General features: G+C 40.8%; 1 protein-coding gene across 3 annotated transcripts; it reads right to left on the bottom strand.

The window, feature by feature from the left end:
* Positions 1-2,904: 2,904 nt before the first annotated feature.
* ldb3b (LIM domain binding 3b) lies at positions 2,905-18,335 on the bottom strand. Of its 3 annotated transcripts, none has more exons than XM_082543304.1 (10): positions 18,309-18,335; positions 17,766-18,088; positions 14,377-14,528; positions 13,833-13,908; positions 10,167-10,189; positions 8,012-8,209; positions 7,346-7,369; positions 5,169-5,335; positions 4,971-5,007; positions 2,905-3,530 (listed from the first exon to the last, which is right to left on the bottom strand). In XM_082543304.1, the coding sequence occupies exons 2-10, from the start codon at positions 17,859-17,861 to the stop codon at positions 3,434-3,436; spliced, it is 870 nt and encodes a 289-aa protein (XP_082399430.1). In that variant the 5' UTR covers positions 17,862-18,088; positions 18,309-18,335; the 3' UTR covers positions 2,905-3,433. The 3 variants fall into 3 exon arrangements, with proteins under 3 accessions (XP_082399430.1, XP_082399431.1, XP_082399432.1); XM_082543305.1 differs by having other exon boundaries at positions 18,219-18,330; XM_082543306.1 differs by lacking the exon at positions 7,346-7,369.
* Between the last annotated feature and the right edge of the window lie 1,087 nt (positions 18,336-19,422).

Raw genomic sequence — 19,422 nt, 5'->3', positions numbered from 1 at the left:
GTCATCCCTCCACTCTCGTCCATCTTTTCTTCTGGTGACTCTCTCTCATGCTCAGCTCAGCCTCTGGCTATCTGTTTGCATATTTTGATTGGCACGCTTTGCTCTGGGCACACCTTTGTAGATGCTGAGGCTCCATGCGCTGGTTACATAACCGACAGATCCTCTTGTCAGATCATATGCATCCTTAAATTTTGCAATGTAATCTGCAGTTGCATCACAGAGCTTGTCCCAAACATTTGCTTCCTTTGTTTTTAATTTCTTAGCAAAATGTTCTCAGTTGATACTTTATTTATATGTTTTTCTATTCTTTTTACTTATAGTATTGCTGTTTATATTAATGCTTTGCCATCAGCTCAGATTTTTTTATTTTTACCACTTGAGCTGAATCAGAATGCATTAAGAAAGACAAAGAGAGCATCTACAGCTATTTCTGTGGTTGTGATTGGAGAGAAATTGCTTTGTCATCTTCACCTGAATGAGTCACAACAGCCCCGCTCTTCCTCTTCCTCCTCCTCCTCCTCTTTCTGTTTCACTCAGACATGCCGATTCAGCAGTGCAGTGATTCTGAGTGACATTGATATCACAACCAGGGTTTGAAATGATCCGGAACCTTCAGCACCTTCAGTCATTAAATCTGAGGCAGGTTAAGGTAATTTTCCGTGTGCTGCTGCCTGGTGTTGCTTCCAGTGAAAACATGGAGATATACTTGCTCAGTAATAAAAACAAAAACGTCCCACGACCCGCTACACCCTCAACACATCCTTTTTTTCTTCTCGTCCCTGTGATGCGTTCGCGGTGCACATGTAAAGTTGGAGTGACATGCAGTGAAACGCACAGGAGAAGAAATGTGAGATTATTTTCAAAAGTTTAGCTTTTAAATCACACATTGGATCCGTACTTGGTATTTTGCTGTTTTTGTGAAATATCCTGCAAAATAAACTGTACTTGAATAATAATTTTGTGTTAGTCAAAGGTTTAATGAAGATACTAGGCTACATTGGTTGGTTTGCGGTAGTGTAATAAAGAATACACTGATTCACTGTATTGGACTAGTGCAGAAGAGGCTGTGGTATTCATGTAAGGCTGTAGGAAGGGTAGCAGACATCGATTTCTAATAAAGGTGATGATGCACACGAGATTCAATCACTGAATTCTACTTTATATTGTGCATTTGTTGGATATCAGCTTGTAAAACATCTGCAAATCAACGAAAAGTAATCAATATCAGAGTCATGTGACTTATCTACAGGTTATTCCTCACCAGCTAAATCCCACTTTACACAAGCTCCATTTTTTTTTTCAAAAAACAAAACAAAACAGTTGTTTGATATTAAAATGTTGGCAAGTAGGAAAATAATTATATTCACTGTATAATACTAGATAAAGGAAGGGATGAAGCTAGAACACCGTGATCCATGAAGCGCTGTTTTGCTGTTGCAGAGGCGGAGGGTCCCTCCTTCAGGTCTTTGACTGCCCTCTGGTGTTCACAGGACTCATCGCATCATGACGCAGCATTATGGCAGTGATGGGGGGTTATTTAGACTTCAGCTGTTGTCATAAGATGTATGATCATCAGTCACTGATGCTGTTTGCAAATCTTTTGTAGCCAAGTCCAAGTCAACGTGCACGACTATGAACGATAAACTGTTTACCTGAAAAGAGCCTTGCTGGTAGCCCCCCTTCATGCAGTTCCCCTCTGCTCTGCAGAAGTTTTCTTTCTAGAAATTGAATTTTTGGTTCTGTATTTTAATATTTTTTGTTGTGGCCTCACTGGTCAAGTCCATGTTTGGTGTGTCAGTTTTCACCAGAAAGTGCAGAAACATTAGGTAGCTGGTTGGGGAGCGAATAGCAGAAAAACACAGCCAAATATCTTTGTCATGTGTTGGTGAAGAAACAGAACTAAACAAAGAGTTAATATTGTTAACCCCTGGATGCTAACTCACTGCCACAGTATACACTGCTAAAAAATTTGAAAGGGGGATTTTAGAGTACAGCATCCAGCCAATCAATCTGGTCAGTTAAGTAGCAGAGGGAGTTGTTTTTGCTGCTTTGGTATCAATGAAATTAAAAACAGGTGCACAAGAGAGGCAACAATGACACAACCCCCGAAGACAGAAATGATTTTACAGATGGAGGTCACTGATATTTTTTCCCACCTCATGTTTCCCGTTTTTTCATTAGCTTTGCATTTGGCTGTTCTCGGTGTCACTACTGGAAGTATAAGGCAATAGCTGGACCCTACAGAGGTTGCACAACTACTCCAACTCCTCCAGGAGATGCAATTGCCAAAAGGTTTGTTGTGGGTATCAAGATGAACTCTCTGGACCCAATATCAGACACTACGCTGGTGCAGTGGGTCCTGGGTTCCTCCTGGTGCACGACAATGCCCAGGCTCTGGAAGGAGAAACCCCAGGAAACCTGTCATCCCATTAGGAGCTGTCACTGTTATGCATGCATATAAGCACATGGGGGCCATACAAACTACTGAGCACCATTTTTTCCATTTTTCCATTGAGATCTGATATGTTTTCAGTGTTTTATTAATTTGTTTTGAGAAGTGAATGTTAGAAAATAAGAAAAAGTTTAATGGCGTTGCCTTAAAATAAAAGCTGAAGATTGTGGCTCCACATGCTGTGTTCATATCTAAGGCTTTGTCAGCCCTGTTATCACAGCTGTGCCAGTGCCAGCGGTGCCACAAGCAAATAAACAATCATCTTATTATCCTGTCAAAAGCTGTTAGATGCTCTTTTGTTTTTGGTTTAGTTTTTATCCTGGTTTGCAAAGTCAAAGACTGCTTCTGCTTTTCCATCAGGAACAGAAATGACAGGAAACACGATTGATGAACGTCTCAATCATAGCACCACACCATGTTTCCAGCGGTTTACAGCAGTTCATTCAGCCGTATTGTTTTAAGAAAACATTTATTCACATTCATATCAGTGCATTTGTTTTTTTACATACTGTATTGGTGCATTTAGATACATCTCTATGTGTGCTGCCTCACAAACATGCACATAGTGTTAAAATTCATATGTTTGTTTACGTACTGGTGCATAAAAGAAACATAATTTCTGCATTTTCACTTGAATACTTCATTTTTTGTACAATTTCCCTTTCACATAAGAGAGACAGAACCCAAACAAAAAGGAAACAAGGAAAGAAAAACCCAAATGCTAGATCAGGTTTTAGCAGCTGACAGATATATTTGACATTTAACATTTAGCATTCTTACACTAACATTTAGTATCTTTCATCAAACTAATCTGGGCTACAATACTATGTCACATTCCCGAGCACTTTGCTCCTCCTCTTGCTCCTTATCTCTCTCCATAATTTATCTCTTTTTCCTCCTTTTGTCCATGTCGTCCTTTACATGTTCTCCTCCTCCCCCCTCTCTCTCTTTCTCTTTCCCTTTGCTTTCACCTTCTCCTCTTTATTCCTGGACATTAAGGATCTGTGCAGACAGTCCATGATGCCAGTTCTTCAGCTTGGCAAAGCGGGGCCCTTTGACCTCCGACTCAAACTTCTCTCTGATGGTAGGGAAAACAATATGTGTGTGCGTGGGGAAAGAAATTAAATAAATAACACTTTTTAGTTTACGGTTAGGTGCATGCATATTTGGAGAGTGACACACTTCTTTATAATTTTTCATCTGTACATCATCAAAGTGTATTACAGAAGAAAAAGCCAGTTTTAAACATAGTGCACCACTTTTCCAAGTGGATTCCAGAGAACTGAGGAAAAAAGTATTTTTCTGTTTTCGTGATTTCCTTCCTCTTTGGAGGTAAAAGAGACCACCCAAACATGAGATATCACTGGAAATGCCAGAATGTCCTCTATTGAGCACATTGAGACTTAGTAGGGTCGCTCAAATAAGTCAAAGGATACAGATTAAAAACAAATGTCCATTACAGAGGACAAAAATGAATAGGCTGGGTCTCAGGAGGATATTGTTTCGATCACTGTCAGGTTTCCATGCTATCAAACTCAATGGCAACATCCTTGCTCTAGTCCAATCATCTTCTTGCCCACTTTCTCTGAGCCAATCAGCCTGCACTCTGTCCCACTCTTGTCACTCAGAGCTTCATTTAAACACCGGTGACGATGAAGATGAAGATGGAGGCTTAGACTCCAGGGGGTCCTATCCTAATTCCTATCACTGGGAGTCATCAGAGTCTAATCGTCAAATAGATTAATTGTATTCTGTATCTTGGTGTCTCTCCTTTCTGAAATAAACTGATGATAGTAAAGTGTTTCTTTAGAGGTTGTCAAAAAACAACTCTCAAGACGTACAAGATTAACTTGCACAAAAATGATGGAAGGAGAAGAGTATGAAGAAGGAAAAGAGCAAGTCATGATCTAAAGCATGCCAGCGTACTGAAGCATGGGCGTATATAGCTGCCAGCCAGTGGAGCTGGTTTACTAGTATTTATTGCTGATACGTTCCTAATAGAAGCAGCTGAGCTCTCTGCTCAGATTCAACCAAGTTCTGCAAAACTAATCTGACAGTGCAAATGAATAATTAGCTGAGGCAAAATTCAAAATATGATGTTCTAGTGTCAAAATAGGTTATTAGATATAAAAGTTAAGTCAAAGAGACCCTTAAAGCAGAAGGAAAGCTGGCTGCAGTAAAGGCCTGGCAGAGCAGGGTTTCAAGCAGGGATCCAAGCATTAGAAACAATCCTTCCATTAAAAGTTATGTTGGTTTGTCCAGTTACTTTTGAGCATATGAAAGTGGATTGCTATGTATAAAAATGGCTGCAATAAACAGTTAATGCAATACCTTTCTTAAACCCTTTTAAGTTGAAGTATCCACTTCAGTTCAGCTTAGCTTTCTATGCATTTTTCTTTAAGACAAGGTAGCTGATGCCAGTTGATGTAATTTTTCAATTTTGCTAAAGTATCTGAACCTCTCTAATGTCTCCAACTGTCAGTAGACTGGTCACGCACCATTAAAAGACCACTCTTACCTTGACTTCTGCAGGGCTTCCTCATCTGGGTCTTGCACTGCATTGACAGACATAAACAAGAGCATTTAGTAAGATCTCTCAATGAGATGATAACTAATTGAGGATTTGGAAGGAGAAGTATCGGGCACATTCAGGGAGAGGGTATGAAATCATAAAGGATGAAAGGACAAGAAGATAAGGTGGAGTCAGTGTACTGACGGAATTCGGTGCCAGTGATGTGGGCCAGAATCCTGAAGCTTTTAGACTGCAGGTTGGCAGCGCGGCGAGCCCAGTCAGTCATGTCCAGGGGCTCTCCTGGCCTGATCACTGCCTGGTACACTGGAGATGCACAATCTACCACAGGCTCCTTGATGGGCAGAACACCACTGCAGGACAAAGAGTTCAGTTAGACGTCATCGGAACAATGATGGATGTTAAGGCCCAACCTTTAAAAGCTGAAACTAGATCATGTATTAAGTGCCCATGATACACTACCACCTAACGATATTAGAGTAGTAGAATATTTGTACACCAAAAACAAATATTGGAACAAAAAGTAAAATTGCCTAAAGCATCACTCTTTTAATTCAGTGTTGTGAAGAATTATTTGCATCCTTCCTAATTTCTTAGTTTTTACATTTAGTTTTGACATATTTAAAATTATTAAACAAATTTTAATACTAGACAAAACCCAAATAAATACAAAATACAGTTATATATCCAAACCTACCAGGCCCTGTGTGAAAAACTAATTGCCCTTTGTTAAATCATCAATTAGTGGTAAAGTTGTGAAACTTTTGCCTGCCAAACGTACAACAAGAGTGAATGATGACTCATCCAAGGGGTCATAGAAGAACCCAGAACAACATCTAAAGAACTGCAAGCCTCACGTGTCACAGTTCAGGTCAGTGTTCATGGTTCAACAACAACAAAAAAGAGACTGGAAAAAAAATGGCATCCATGGGAGACTTCCAAGGAGAAAATAACAGGTGACAAAAAAAGAACACAAAAGCTTTCTGCACATTTGTTAAAAAAAACATCTTAATGATGCCCAAGACATTTGGGAAAACAATATATGGTCTGATGAGCCAAAACGTAAAGTTTTTGCAAGATTTAAGTTCCATTACAGCATTTCATAAAAAGAAAATCATGTCAACAGTCAAGCACAGTGGTGGTAGTGTGATAGTCTGGGGCTGATTTGCTGCTTCAGGACCTGGATGACTTGCTGCAACTGATGGAACCATGAACTCTGTTCTCTATGAAAAATCCTAAAGGAGAATATCTGGCCGTCAATTTGGACCCTTAAGCTCAAACGGACTTGGGCTGCAGCAGAACAATGATCCGAAAAACACCAGCAAGTCCATCTCTGAATGGCACAAAAAACCCAAATCAAGGTTGCAGTGACCTGAAAAACTTTGGCATGATCTTAAACAGGCTATTCATGCTAATAATAATACAAAAAAAACCTTCAAAGTTATCAAAAAAAACTTGATTGCAGTTCTTTCTGCCAAGGGTTTTGCATCATTTCATGTTATCTTTGTCTAGCATTAAAATTTCTGTGATTATCTAAAACATTTTAGTCTGACAAATATGAAAAAGATGAAGATATCTGGAAGGGGGCAAAGACGTTTTCACAGCACTGTATGCATATTTGTATGTGTCTATAATTCTTTGCTTTTTAGGAGTTCTTGAAAGTCTCTAATCTCAGTGTGTAACAGACCTGAAACTGGAAAGACCTGCTGAAATCTGCAGTATTAACACCCACTGAAAACCCACTAAATATTGAATTTTATACAATCATGGGCATTTTTTACATTAAGGTTAATTATTACATTTTTATAGTTTATGTGTTAATCCATCATATTCAATTCTGTTCTGTTGATCTATAGTTTTACCTTAAGTGCCTGTATTTACTGTCTTGTAGTCTTCATGACAGTAAATACTCAGGAGCATGTACACAGCAGTTAGTAAGTGATTCAGTAGATGTTTTAAAAACCTGTGATACTCAGAACATTCCCATGCCATAAAACTGCATCAGATGAAATCCCATCAGGTTCCCGAAGCTGTGATGATACTGGCTCCTTTTTTCAGAGTATGACTCTAAACTCGACTTGCACTCTCACACTAAGGCCAAAGTACCCACGGTACTTCCTCACACATAACCATGACAACCTCATGGTTAGTGTGCATCAAACACTTTGATGTGATGTTTCAGACAAACACATAAAAACATAAATTCTGTATACAGGAGGCTGGAGGATTTTCAGACATTTTTCAGTCGGGCATTAGTTTATGAGACACATGGCACAATGCGCAAGCTATTATGAAGTCGTGAGACGAGAGGAGACGCACGGATGAGGAGAGGCGAGACGGAAAAGCAGCTCTGCTGTACTTACGCCAAGGGGGAGCCTGCCTCTTCACTTCATGTCACAACCAGGAAGGAAGGATGGGGAGGGATGGGTGGAGGACAGCGCGGGTGTGGTTGGTTGGTTGGATGGAATGAGCAGAGGAAAGTGGGTGAAGGCACGGAGGAGTACTCGGCATGGACATAGACAACAAGGAAAAGCCCGGGCATACACTACACCACTATAGACACCCTATTTGTAGCAGCGTAGGCTTAACGTATGCTCAGAAGCTCCACCTTATTTGGAGCTTTTCAGGCAAAAGTTAAAAGGTCAGTTTCATCAACCACTGCTGTTTTATCAGACACATTGGCATCTCATAGTGGCAGTGATGCTGTGACCTACTGCGTTATGGCAACAGTAAAATGGGATTCTCATTCATAACTCACAAGTTGACTTGCAAACTACTTTTTGGTGTGTCATTTACACACAGAGGCATATTTTAAACCAATCTGACAATCAAAGTAGATTTTAGTGCCTTAATATAACCAGCAAGTGAAGATTGAGTGAATGAATATGGGGATTTTTGTCATTTGAGTAACTGACCCTTTAATTTCTAAACACGTGGCTTTGTTCAGTCAGTGTGATGTCATCAAATGGTGAGTGCAAAAGAGGTATAAAACACCTGGGGGCGGGATTGGTTTAGTTGTGTGTCCTCACCTGTCGTGTCCCTTTGCCTGTGACTGCCCTGCGATAGCGTCCATGATGGCGTCCTGTGAGTACATGCTGATTGGTGTGTTGTACTGAGCGTGAACGATAGTGGCTTTTCCTCCTGGACCCTTCACTTCAATGGGCTTGTGGGTGGACAGGGCTGAGTCTTTCAAAGCAATGGGGTTGAAGCTGGGGGTGTACTCCACACTGTCAGAGCAGGTGGAAAGGGTGAAAGGTCAGTGGGTAAAAGAAGAAGGTTTCAGGTGTGGGGTGAAGGGTTTAAACATGAGGCGTTAACAGACGGGGATATGAGGGGAACGAAAAGGCAAGGTCAAGGTGTAGTCATGCAATCGGCAGAAAGGGGGGGCTGTTGTACCGCTGTAGTGGTTAGCAAATATTCACCACTCTGTACTGTAGCTGTGTCCCAGATCCAAAACATGGAAAAATGTGTGATTCCAGACTGGATTCGAGCCCCAGATCTTCTTGCTGTGGGGAAGCAGTGCTAACCACTGCACCACCATGCCACATATGTTGACTTACACCATCAAAGTTTGGGATTGTCTACAAACATCACTTAAAAGTTCACAATTTATTAACAGTATTTAAGTGCCCATAGACATAGAGACAACCTAACAGCTCTTTCACTTTTAATGCTGAAGCCACAATGAAGTATATTTTAAAAATAATCTAGTTGACACAGGGAGCATTGCATCCTGCTGTCACTGTTTGGAAGGGACATTAGCTGCTGCATATGTCATATGCTAACTTCTTACAGTGCAATCCAGCTGAAGTCAGAATTTCCAAGTTCAGAAATGGAACTTTCACCTGGAACTCTGCCTTAAAATCGGATTTCAAACTTGGAAAGTTGGAGCAACCCCACCATCTCGACTGAAACTATTCTAGATGGCAGCAGCGAATGTAAACAGTAAAACTTTTCATCTGTATTGTTGCATATTTGTGACTTGCTAATAAATAAGCCACAGACAGATCACTGACCGGGCTCTATCGATTATGGGCTGCGGTGGCTTTTAAGTGCTTGTCACACATGACAGGCTTTACCTAAGGAGCAAAAAAATAAATAAATAAATAAAATAGTGTTTCTTGATTTTCCAAGTTGAAAATGCTCAAATCGGGAATCACGTTGTTCCAAGCTACAACACCCAACTTTAGAGGGGAACTAAACACAGCATTATTCGTGTACTATGTGCGGCAAATGTTCAGATCCTACTGGATAAATATTTAATACCAGTGAATTAATATTTCTAATATTTGTGGAATTGGGACACAGCATGTCAACAGAAACTAAAAGGTCTTTGACATCATCTCTTGAACATTTCTAAACTCTTAGCTTTTACTTGACAAACAAACAAGTCCAAAGAAAACCAAACATGCTAATGTTTCAGGCACCCAGCAGGCCAAACTGACAGGTCATCACTGGCATGTTTAAAATGATGCACTCAGTTATACTGATATAGGCATAGTACTGCAAATACATAACATATCTGTTATGAATTTCACACACAGTAAAACTGATTAAAAGGACCAGCAGAAGTGGAAATGCAGGTAAATGTCTCAGTACATTATGAGTTCAGTGCTGATGCTGGAATGCCGGCAGCCTTAAACAATTTCCTTTGGGATCAATAAACTTAATGAAATGAAATGAAAATGAAATAATTATTTAAGGGAGAAATAAAATTGTGTCAGCGCTAAAATTTACAGTCTGTTTTGGTTTCTTTGTCTCAAAATGTAAGTAACGTTGGAACTCGTCTCTTGGCTACAATGTAATCTTGGCAGGCATGTTACATTTTTATGATAAAGTAAATGGCAGCAGAGCTGTCAGATAAACAAAGTGAAGAACGATGCACAGTCATTTCTTGTGACATGGAGAAAAGTAGAGATTCTGGCCAAAGTCACCAAAGTAATGTGGTAGTCTGCCATTTTCCACTTCTGGGGACCAGATGATTTTAACATGACTTGAATTTTTAGCTTGTGAACACCACGCTCAGTGCAGCCCAACAGCTACAAGGAAGCTTTAGTTCAACCACAAACACACAAATCCCACAACCTCACACCAAAGTTACGAGTGGATGATCGAAAATTGCTAATACTGCTGCGCTTCACTTCATGCACATGAAATGCTGTAAAAATAAATTAAGGTACTGACTTTGCAGCTGTGTTTGCAATAACCTGAAACACACCAGAGGAACCGACACACAAAGAGAGACAAATAGACAAAAGGAGGGAATGTGGTGAATCACTACAGGTATTTTTTGTGGATAACAATAGCCCTATGTGCGTTGCAGGAAACCATCCGGCTACAGTGCTCATGTGTAATCCCATGTACTGGTCAAAATAGCAGCCTTTTTCCCATCACTGGGATATTTCCCTGCTACCCCTGAAACCTCAGGAGTGACTGACAGGAGCAGAAGTGTTTCAGTCACATGACACAGGACGACAGGGATGTAGACACATTTAGCGCAGAACAGACAAAAATATACACAACCACACAAAACAGAACGCAAACCACCCGCTCAACTTATGTCAGAACAGCAGACATTACAGATAGATGAACACAGGCTGGCACAGACAAGTTACTGCAGATTTCTAACCCTGCATATGGAAATATTTATGTTGGTTTCACTTTAGCTTTTGCCAAGAATCTGTCTCATGTATAAAAGGTTACACTCTGGGCTCTTAAAACCTGCTAAAACAGGAGTTTGTAAAGTTTCACACAAATTCACCTTCATAAATCTGCATCCATTTCACTCTTATTCTCAGGGTTACTTGGAACAAATGGTGGTTTTCAGTGTTGTTTCATTTTTAATATGGGCACAAGACAAGGCTAATGATATGGCAATAGTTCAGTCTGTCCATCCATCCATGCATCTAGCTTATTAACCGCTAATAAACTCAGAGTAGCAGAGGAGACTGGGGCCTATCCCAGACACAGTTATATAGTTTTATTAAATTTTCACCTACTGCAGAGGTCAGTTTGAATGTGCTTTGAGTTTGTGAGTATTTGTGAGTTCTGTTGCTGTTTTCAAAATAAACTGAGAGGACAAACAGAGTGCCTGATAGTTTTAATGAGCTACACATAGTGCAGCATAACCAATATCGTGTGAGATTTTAAGCCTGAATGATTTCAATCTTCAGAGAGACTGACTTCCTCTTATGCGAGGAATCATTGCCAACTTCATATTGTCAGTGTAAATGTGTTCAATTCCACAGTGGTGAGACACATAAATGTTTGTCTCTACAGTACATGGATGTGTTCAGGGTACAGTAAAGTGAAACATATCACGTATGAGGCATCTCCCTATAGACGGGGTGTCCTTTCTCAGGTTTGGCCTTCAGGGGATTCAGGATGATGGTGTGTAACCAGAGCGGAACATTCCATAACTGCGTACAACAGCTGCTCGTCCTCTCCGAGTGTGTGTGTGTGTGTGTGTCCGCATGTACTCAGTGAGGTGGGGCTGCTGGCATGACGCTGCCGTCATCATCCTGTGCTCTGCATGGAGCACGTTTTTCTGACACCTGACTTCCCATTGGCTGTTACTGTAAGGGCTCAGCAGAGGGGAAACAGATTAGGGGGAGACTGATACGTGGCTGTGATATGTCAGAGGCCAAACACGTTACACCCTTAATTAAACTCTACACGTATTCCATGACTGAGACTTCACGCAAACACATGCCATCCTTCTGAGAAGAGACCGCTCAACAGCGGCCATAATTCAACTCCCACCAGACTCCAGGTATGGGAACTTCCAGATCAAATATGCAACATGAATATGACTTTACGGACACCAAAAAAGAAGAATAAGAAAGAAATGGAGCCAACCTGAGCTTTGTTAGGTGGAAATATGAGTTGAAGAAAGTGCTGTTTTTCTGGTATCTGTTTAGAAAGTATATATAAGAATGTGCAGAATGTGTTATATTATGTTTTGTCCAAAAAATATATTATGTAGCCCAATAATGCACTGTGAACACAGAAGAAAAATTATTATTATAGTGGCATTTTCCCTCGACGTTGGAACTAATTTTGAGTCAATCCCTTGGTTTTCTGTGGAGCTGAAAATCACCCTCTATAAGGATGTCTTTCATTACATGAATATCAACTCTAAAATTTACTATAGTGGGGCCCTACAGTTATATTCTCAAAACTGATAAATTTAGAAAGAGAAAAGCACAATGCTGAAATAAATGGCCACTATTACGCTGAATAATTCAGTGATAACAGCACAATACAGCAGAAAAGATTAGTCAGTTACAGGTTATTAAATATGTGATCCACTGAAAAACATTGTTGCTATTTTAGGGGTGAAAAACCAAAACAGTTTTACAAATTCTGACTTTAATTTTTAATGAATGTTTCTGCATTTTTCCCTTAGAATTGTTTAATCAAAATAAATGTTATTGGTTTGTTTTCTGAATCTAAACACACAGATAGCCAGAAGGCGAAAACAAAGATAAAAAAGCAACAAAAAACAACAAAATTAATACCTAATTATTTAGATCTATTGAATAAAAAAACAAACAGAATCTGACACCTTTTGTTTTTTGGTTTTTTGAATGAGCTCAGAGAACCGTAAGTCAGCACCTGTACAGCGGGTTTGTTTTTGCTATACCTGCAGAGCTTTTACCTTCGCATCAGCGACACTCACAAAAACAGCATGTCTCTGCTTCAAACAAGAATAAAACCTTTGTTGTGGGCTTTCATTCCCATGTGTGCAATAAGAGGGATGCATTCCCCAGATGATAAAATCTTCAAAAAACCAACTTGGGGAGCCGAAACAGCAAAAAGACTTCTTTGGTGACGATGTTGCTGATGGCAGCATCATTTCACTGGCTTTATGTTTTCATCTTGAAGAGTCAGTTTTTGTTCTGAGATATTTAAATGTAGTACTGAGGGAATGTGACCTTTAGTAAAGAGGCTCCAAATATCCTCAAATGATCCTGCGCTCCTCCCGTTCTGTTACCTGGATGCAGGCCAGGTGCATTTGTATGCACGCTCCTAAAATAGTGCCACGTGTGAGAGGTTATGCGTACTGGAATAGCAGTGGAAAGTTCTGAGTATATTTTCTGTTAATCTTTGGTTAAATGAGGGAGGTGTGGCTTCATTCCTTGGGTGAGCTCTGTTTGGCTCCCCCCCCCAGATTAGTTATCTTCTTCTCTCCGTATTATTTAACCGGTGGTTAAAGTGTGCTAACCTACCCCAGCGATGAAACTCTTCTGGCCGATGCTGATCCCTCGCCTATTTTGCCCTGCATATCAATCATATCTCTGAGAGTTTCGGGGGAGTAAAGGCCTATTGGGGAATTGTACTGCCCCCGTTGGCTTGGTGGAGATCTTGAAGCTGGGAAGAGATTTCTTTTGCAGGGTTTTTTGTCCAGGAGGATTCCACAAGACTCTTGATCCTTCTTTTGAACTTCTCCTGCAAAATGTTCCTCTTGTAATGCCTTAAAAATGGGAGAATGTCAAGATAGATGGATATATAGAGATGAAAAATGAATCTTTTAAATTAAACCAAAGCTAGCAGCTTGTTTAGCAGTTGTTCTGTTGGTGTTTTGCTTTTCTTTTGCTGACCTCTGACCTCCCTGTAGTGATTCCCCTTCAGTTGCACTGTGAATATTTTACACTAGAGGGCAGCAGGTCACTGCCTGATGGCACCATTATAAAATAGTTAATCATATTCTTACAAACACGTATAAGACGAGGATACGTAACACATTTACCAACACACAGGATTTAACAGACAACATATATGATATTCAGTAGGTCTGCGTGTGTCATTTAGGTATGTTTTTTTATGATAGAGCGGCTGTGTTTATACCTTCTGGTGAGGGATGACTGGCATAGGTGAGTCCATCCTTGGAGTTGCCGTGGGAACTGGGGCCGGGCGTCTTGATCTGTAGATTATACAGCAAAAAAATAAAAAATTCTGTTCAGGGAGAAAACGTCAGATGTGTTTTCCTCATGTCACTTTTTTGGTGTTAGAGCTGCAGAATCAGCCAGTTTTTCATATGCATAACTAGAAGTTGGAAAAATCTCATGTGCTCACCTTTAGTCTAAATGGAAACTGTGTAGGCGGATTGAAGAGACTCTCATAAAATTAAACTGATTTGAACTGAGTGTGTACATAGAGGGATTTCGCGGAATCACAGCTAGTTACAGAGCGAATCCCGGATCTGTTAGTTTACTCAAGTGTGAAGTGGAACCTTAATTTTCTGAAGTATCACTTTCATCACTTTGTCCTCCTCCTTAAACGCCCAAATTGACAAGGCAAATCCAACTCAAGTCCCTTAAAAGTTTCTTCTTCATCACCTACTTTAGTTTGTGGGGGTGGGTGTTAAGATATAAGTGTGCTGCTTGTTTACTTCTGCATTGAGAGGTTGAGTTTGATGGTGGCAGACTTGATCTTGTTCTGGGCCTCCAGGTGCGTCATCCCCTCGGTGCTGACCCCATCAATAGCTGAGATGATGTCACCCTGGGTCAAGCTGCCTCCCGCTGCCTTGCTGCCCGGAGTTATCTAAGGAAAGGGTCAGCAGAGCAGGTCACGCTAGAGCCACTGATACACCTTCCTCAGAAAACTGACAAACATATGCAGTTACACTTAGTACAAATTGACCTGCATTTAAGAAAGTTACAAACACAAGATACGATTCAAACAGTTTGTTCATCTGCCTGCTAATGTTGGCCTTAAACCGCCCAGCCGACGTGTTACTTCCGCTTCCACTGTAGCTGCTCTTTTCACTCAGTTATTAATGCTGTGTGTGTGTAGCGGCACAGTAAATAAGCCTTAAAGTTAGTGGAGAGAAAAGCCGATGAAGCAAACTAAAGTAATCCTTCAGCTCTGGAGATGAGTTATGTTAACTGACAGAGCGTAACCAACTGTTATCTACGAGTCTAATGAGTGTCAACAGCAGAGAAAAAACAGTGAAATAAAAGCAGCAACATTTCAGAGCCACAAAGCGTGCAGAATACTTTTATTCCTGACACTGAACTTATTTCATTGACATGTCTCATGTCGGTTAGAGAACACAGAACAAGAGAGAAAGAGAAGAAGGTCCTTAACAGAGGGATGGGAAGATTTTCTTGAATTTGAATGACAAGAAAAAAGATTTTATTCTTCAGATTATGTAAAGCATTACATCACTTTTCTTTGTCACTTTCAGTTATCCTTCATGTATGACCTTCAACGCAGTATTCCTACTTCTAGCTGTGCAACAAAGCCTCGTTTTAGCTGTTAAACTACACAGAGAGGAGGTTTAAGTGAGCTCAGCGGTCTGGGTTATACAGTATTGGGTCTAGGCTTACAGGCAACTCGTTAAAGAGTTGAAAATAAGCGATGCTCCTGATGCCAGTGATTGACCCCTGTGAGCCCCCTCTCTATCTCTCAAACACACACACACACACACACACACACACACACACACACACACACACACACACACACACACACACACACCTACTACTGACATTCATGCAAAACTTCTTTGATTGTTCTTTTTTTCTGTTTATTTTAATCATAGCCTCTACAAACTCACTACAAAGCATTTTTTCCCCCAAGATTTGATCACATTATCATTGGTCTGCTGTGTCTTTTCACACTGTTGTCATGTCTTTATTTCCTCTTTACGTCTGCTTTGTCTGCTTTAGTGTTTCCATTTCAGTCTTTGTGTGTGCGTGTGTGCAAGAGGCCAGAAAAGCAAGGTGAAGGAGAAGTAATATTTCTGCTGCCTCAGTTCAGCGAAGCGCACGACACCACCCAAACAATTCATCACGCATGTTTTCCTTAGATATAACACGTTCATCCTTCAAAATAAGAGTCTTTAAAATGAACGATGAATAATTCATGTGGAAAAAAATGTTACTTGCAGGTTTTATACAGCATGCCAGACTGCACTGAATCAATTAGCTGGACAAATATTAGGCATAATGTTGCTATTGTTAGGTTATTTTTTCCACATGCACTAACGAGAGATGCTTTCATGGTGAGAGATGTTTTCACTCCTTTAGAAATATGTCAGTCTCAAGAGAGCATGCACATAGACCAGAGTGGTGTGGGTGAAACTCTGAGAGAGTCAAGTTTTTAAAACAATTTCAGCTATGGCAAGCACAATGAGAACATTTTAACATCAATATATTTAATTAATAACAATAGATATATAAATAAATATCACTCTTAGTGGCAAGTGCTTTGGCTTGGATAACAAGAAGTAAGGAAAACCAATGTCTTCATTCCTCTTTCCTTTTATTAGTTCTTGGCAAAAGTCCGAAATCCAAACCTCTGCAGTGTTACGTCAAACTGTAATGTCACCCTGAGCTGACATGTCAAGCTGCAGTGTTTTATGTTAACTTGTCAGGACCAATCACAGGTAACCTGAACAAATCCAATGATACAATCTTACCCTGGACACAGATCAAAGCTCCCCTCGCCTGCCTAAGACGGGGATCAGAAGACAATGAAGTAACAGATGTCTGGATCAATATAACAGAGCCTGATTACCAGCTGAGCATCAATCAGGCCTGAGGAATGAAGGGCTCGAGGTGGGAGGGGAGCAGAGATTACTCTCAGGCAAGCATCCACCTCATTCCTACTTTTCTCTGTTATTTCCTAAATCGACCCCCTGCCCATCTGTTTCTCCACAGGAGCAGCTCCAAACGAGGAAACTGAAACTGACCACGAGAAAGCTTACTAAAGGTAACACAAGCTGCCGTTAGCTTCCTCGCAATGCTCGCTGCTTTCCTGTCCCATTCCCAACCATCCATCCACCTCTCCCCTAAAGCTATTTAAAGGGAATGCTGTAAATACACCCCCAGTGGTGCCTGCCAGAGAATCAGAAAGGGAGAAAGTCTCTCTGCTGAACACTAAGTGGTTATAGTCTTTCCTTCCTTTTAACTTGAATTTTAGATTTTGCTTTGTTTTTTTTAAGAAAATTATGCTTGTTATAAGTTCTTATAAAACTTTTTTAACTTTTATTTTAAATAATTTAGTAACAGTTTTGACAGTTAAAATAACTTCAATAGTCACTTGCTTAACTAATGACTTGGATGAGGAAAAAAGTGATTAATCAAGATGAAATGTAGGTATTCTTGAAAATTAGCTGAAGTGTGCCAGCAGCACTCAGCGTTAATTCAGGCAGCAGTGAAACTATTCCCATCTTTCCACTGCTGCTGTTCTCGAAGTCTCCATGGAGGTTACATCGGAGGCTCCCTACCATCACTGCTTACAGCAACATTACATAACCAAAGCACACACACAAACCACACCTGCTCACACAGATATACAGTATGCGCATACACAAACACAAGCTAGATGTCAAATATAGTCAGAGCAGGAAAAAATAATCTAATCTGCGCTGCGTAATAAAAGATTTTTAGGCTTTTTAGGTTACATTTAAGGGTTTAAGGGCACTTTATTAAACAGTTGAAGAATGTGCTGTGTGATTGGTTTTCTGCTGACACAACAACAAATAAATAAAAAGATGCTTACTAAGTTATCCAAGCAGGGAAAGGTTACAGAGGTTTTGTTTGAGGGTGTTAATCATTTGCTTACAGTATTGTGAACTGTGTATTTTGTGTTTTATCACCACTGAATTATTCAATTTGCTTTAAGCCAGCCAATCAGTGCACACAGTCTGAGATGTCTGAAGTTTTGGTTTCCCTTTCCAAGCTAATTACAGGCTGTCTCGTTAGTGTCACATTTCTCATTACTTTCTCTTTATGTTGCACAACAAATCTGTGAGGGTCGCTCTGTCCTTACCCTGGAGATGGTGAGGGGCATGTTGAAGTCTTTTCCTCCCTGTAGTCTGAAGCCCCACGGAGCAGGGCCATTCAGAGTCACTGTGTATGTACTCATCTTCGGCTAAATGTCAACACTCCTCCTGCAAACAACTCCTGCTGGCTGCGCGGTTTCCCCTCCTGTGTGCTGTGCCCTTGTTCTCCGTCCTACCCCTGCTATCCTTTTGTCCCGCTCGGTGCCTCGGTGGTTGCTCTTACCTCCCTTGGCCCTGGCTTCACAACCCTTCTGCTCCCAGCTCTCAGGACAAACACCCTGGGGTGGGTGGGTCAGGTGCTATGGAACCACTGAGATACACAAATGGAGACACACACACACGCATATGTTTGTGCACACAGACACACACGTGCAGATAGGTACACACACAGAAGAGTCGGGCTGAGCTACTGCAGAAAACAGTAAAGTCTGACTTCTTACCCCGAAATCAAAAAATATCAATAACACTCAAATGCAAAGTGGCAAAAATGAACATTTAAATTAGTATTAATGTGGAGAAGAGTTTCTTGCCTGTAGGGTTGCTGAGGGTGAGGGACAGACAGCCTAAGAATAGCTGAGAGAGCCAGAGACACAGGGGCCCTGGCCCGTATAAGGCCTGTAACACGAAGCCCCAGAATGCTTCACTGCCGATTCATATCGCCAATATAGACCCCTCTTACTGCAACACATTCTGTCTCTCTTTCTGCCTCTCTTTGGCTCTCTCTCTCTCAGTGCTATGAGTACATGCCGCTTGCACTCTATTGTCTGTAATCAGTGTCTGTGGGCTGATGTCATTTGCCTTTCAGGCTCTCAGTCTTTCATTTTGTTTGAGAGAGGAAACAACAAATTACCAAAGGCCAGTTTTCTAGCAACACACCAACCCAGTTGATTAAGTTGCCGACACTCTCTGTGTGTGTGTGTTTGTGTGTGTGTGATACAAAGCAATTTAATTCACAACCAAACACAAACAACAGACGTAGGCATTGTTAAATAGGTCGTGACAGACTGCATGTTTTTCTAATTTCACATACCACATCCCATTATTTTTGTGAATCAGTTCTGAGTCACACACCTTCAAACTGGCAGGGTTTTTGCAGTGGTGTGAGACTAAACACCTGGTTTCATGTGCATGTGGTGTGGAAAAACAGCAATAAGTGAAGTTGAGCCAGCCTGGCCAATCTACTCCTCGAGGCAGTGCTCAGCAGTGATTATGGATTCACCTTGATGATACTCGCACAAATCTGTCAAACATTTTTGACACCACTTGATTAAATCATATTTCTTAGTCATGTATGTGGCGTGGTCACATACTGGGCCTCTCTGATAGAATTAGAGCACAATCACGCCTGGTTTTAATCTATCCCAGACACCTGTCCAAAAAAGAGAAATAAGATATTTGAAAACAGCTGAAGGTTTTGGGCTCACATTCAGTTCCAGGGAAGAGTTTTCAGTCAGCGATCTTTTATTCCTATACTGCCACCAGTATACGGTGGTCAGAGGGCCTAACTCTGGCGGGCGGTCTGGTGCCTATACCTGGTATAGGCACCAGACCACCCACAACCCTGATAAGGACAAGCAGAAGAGTATGCATGCATGGATGGATGGATGTCCTCAATGGGCATGGAAGAGACACTAGAGTTTAAGT

This window comes from Aulonocara stuartgranti, assembly GCF_965226115.1.
Source record: "Aulonocara stuartgranti genome assembly, chromosome: 8".
NCBI classification, from domain to species: Eukaryota; Metazoa; Chordata; class Actinopteri; order Cichliformes; family Cichlidae; genus Aulonocara; species Aulonocara stuartgranti.
The sequence above is the reverse complement of the archived record's forward strand: the minus strand, read 5'-3'. Positions and strand labels throughout refer to the sequence as shown.

Coding starts and splice junctions, on each gene's coding strand:
- ldb3b (XM_082543304.1), bottom strand. CDS start 17,861: ATGAGTACATACACAGTGACTCTGAATGGCCCTGCTCCGTGGGGCTTC. Junction 7,370..8,011: donor CAGGCAAAGGGACACGACAG/GTGAGGACACAC, acceptor TGTGACATGAAG/TGAAGAGGCAGGCTCCCCCT. Junction 3,531..4,970: donor GAAGCCCTGCAGAAGTCAAG/GTAAGAGTGGTC, acceptor CCCTACCATCAG/AGAGAAGTTTGAGTCGGAGG.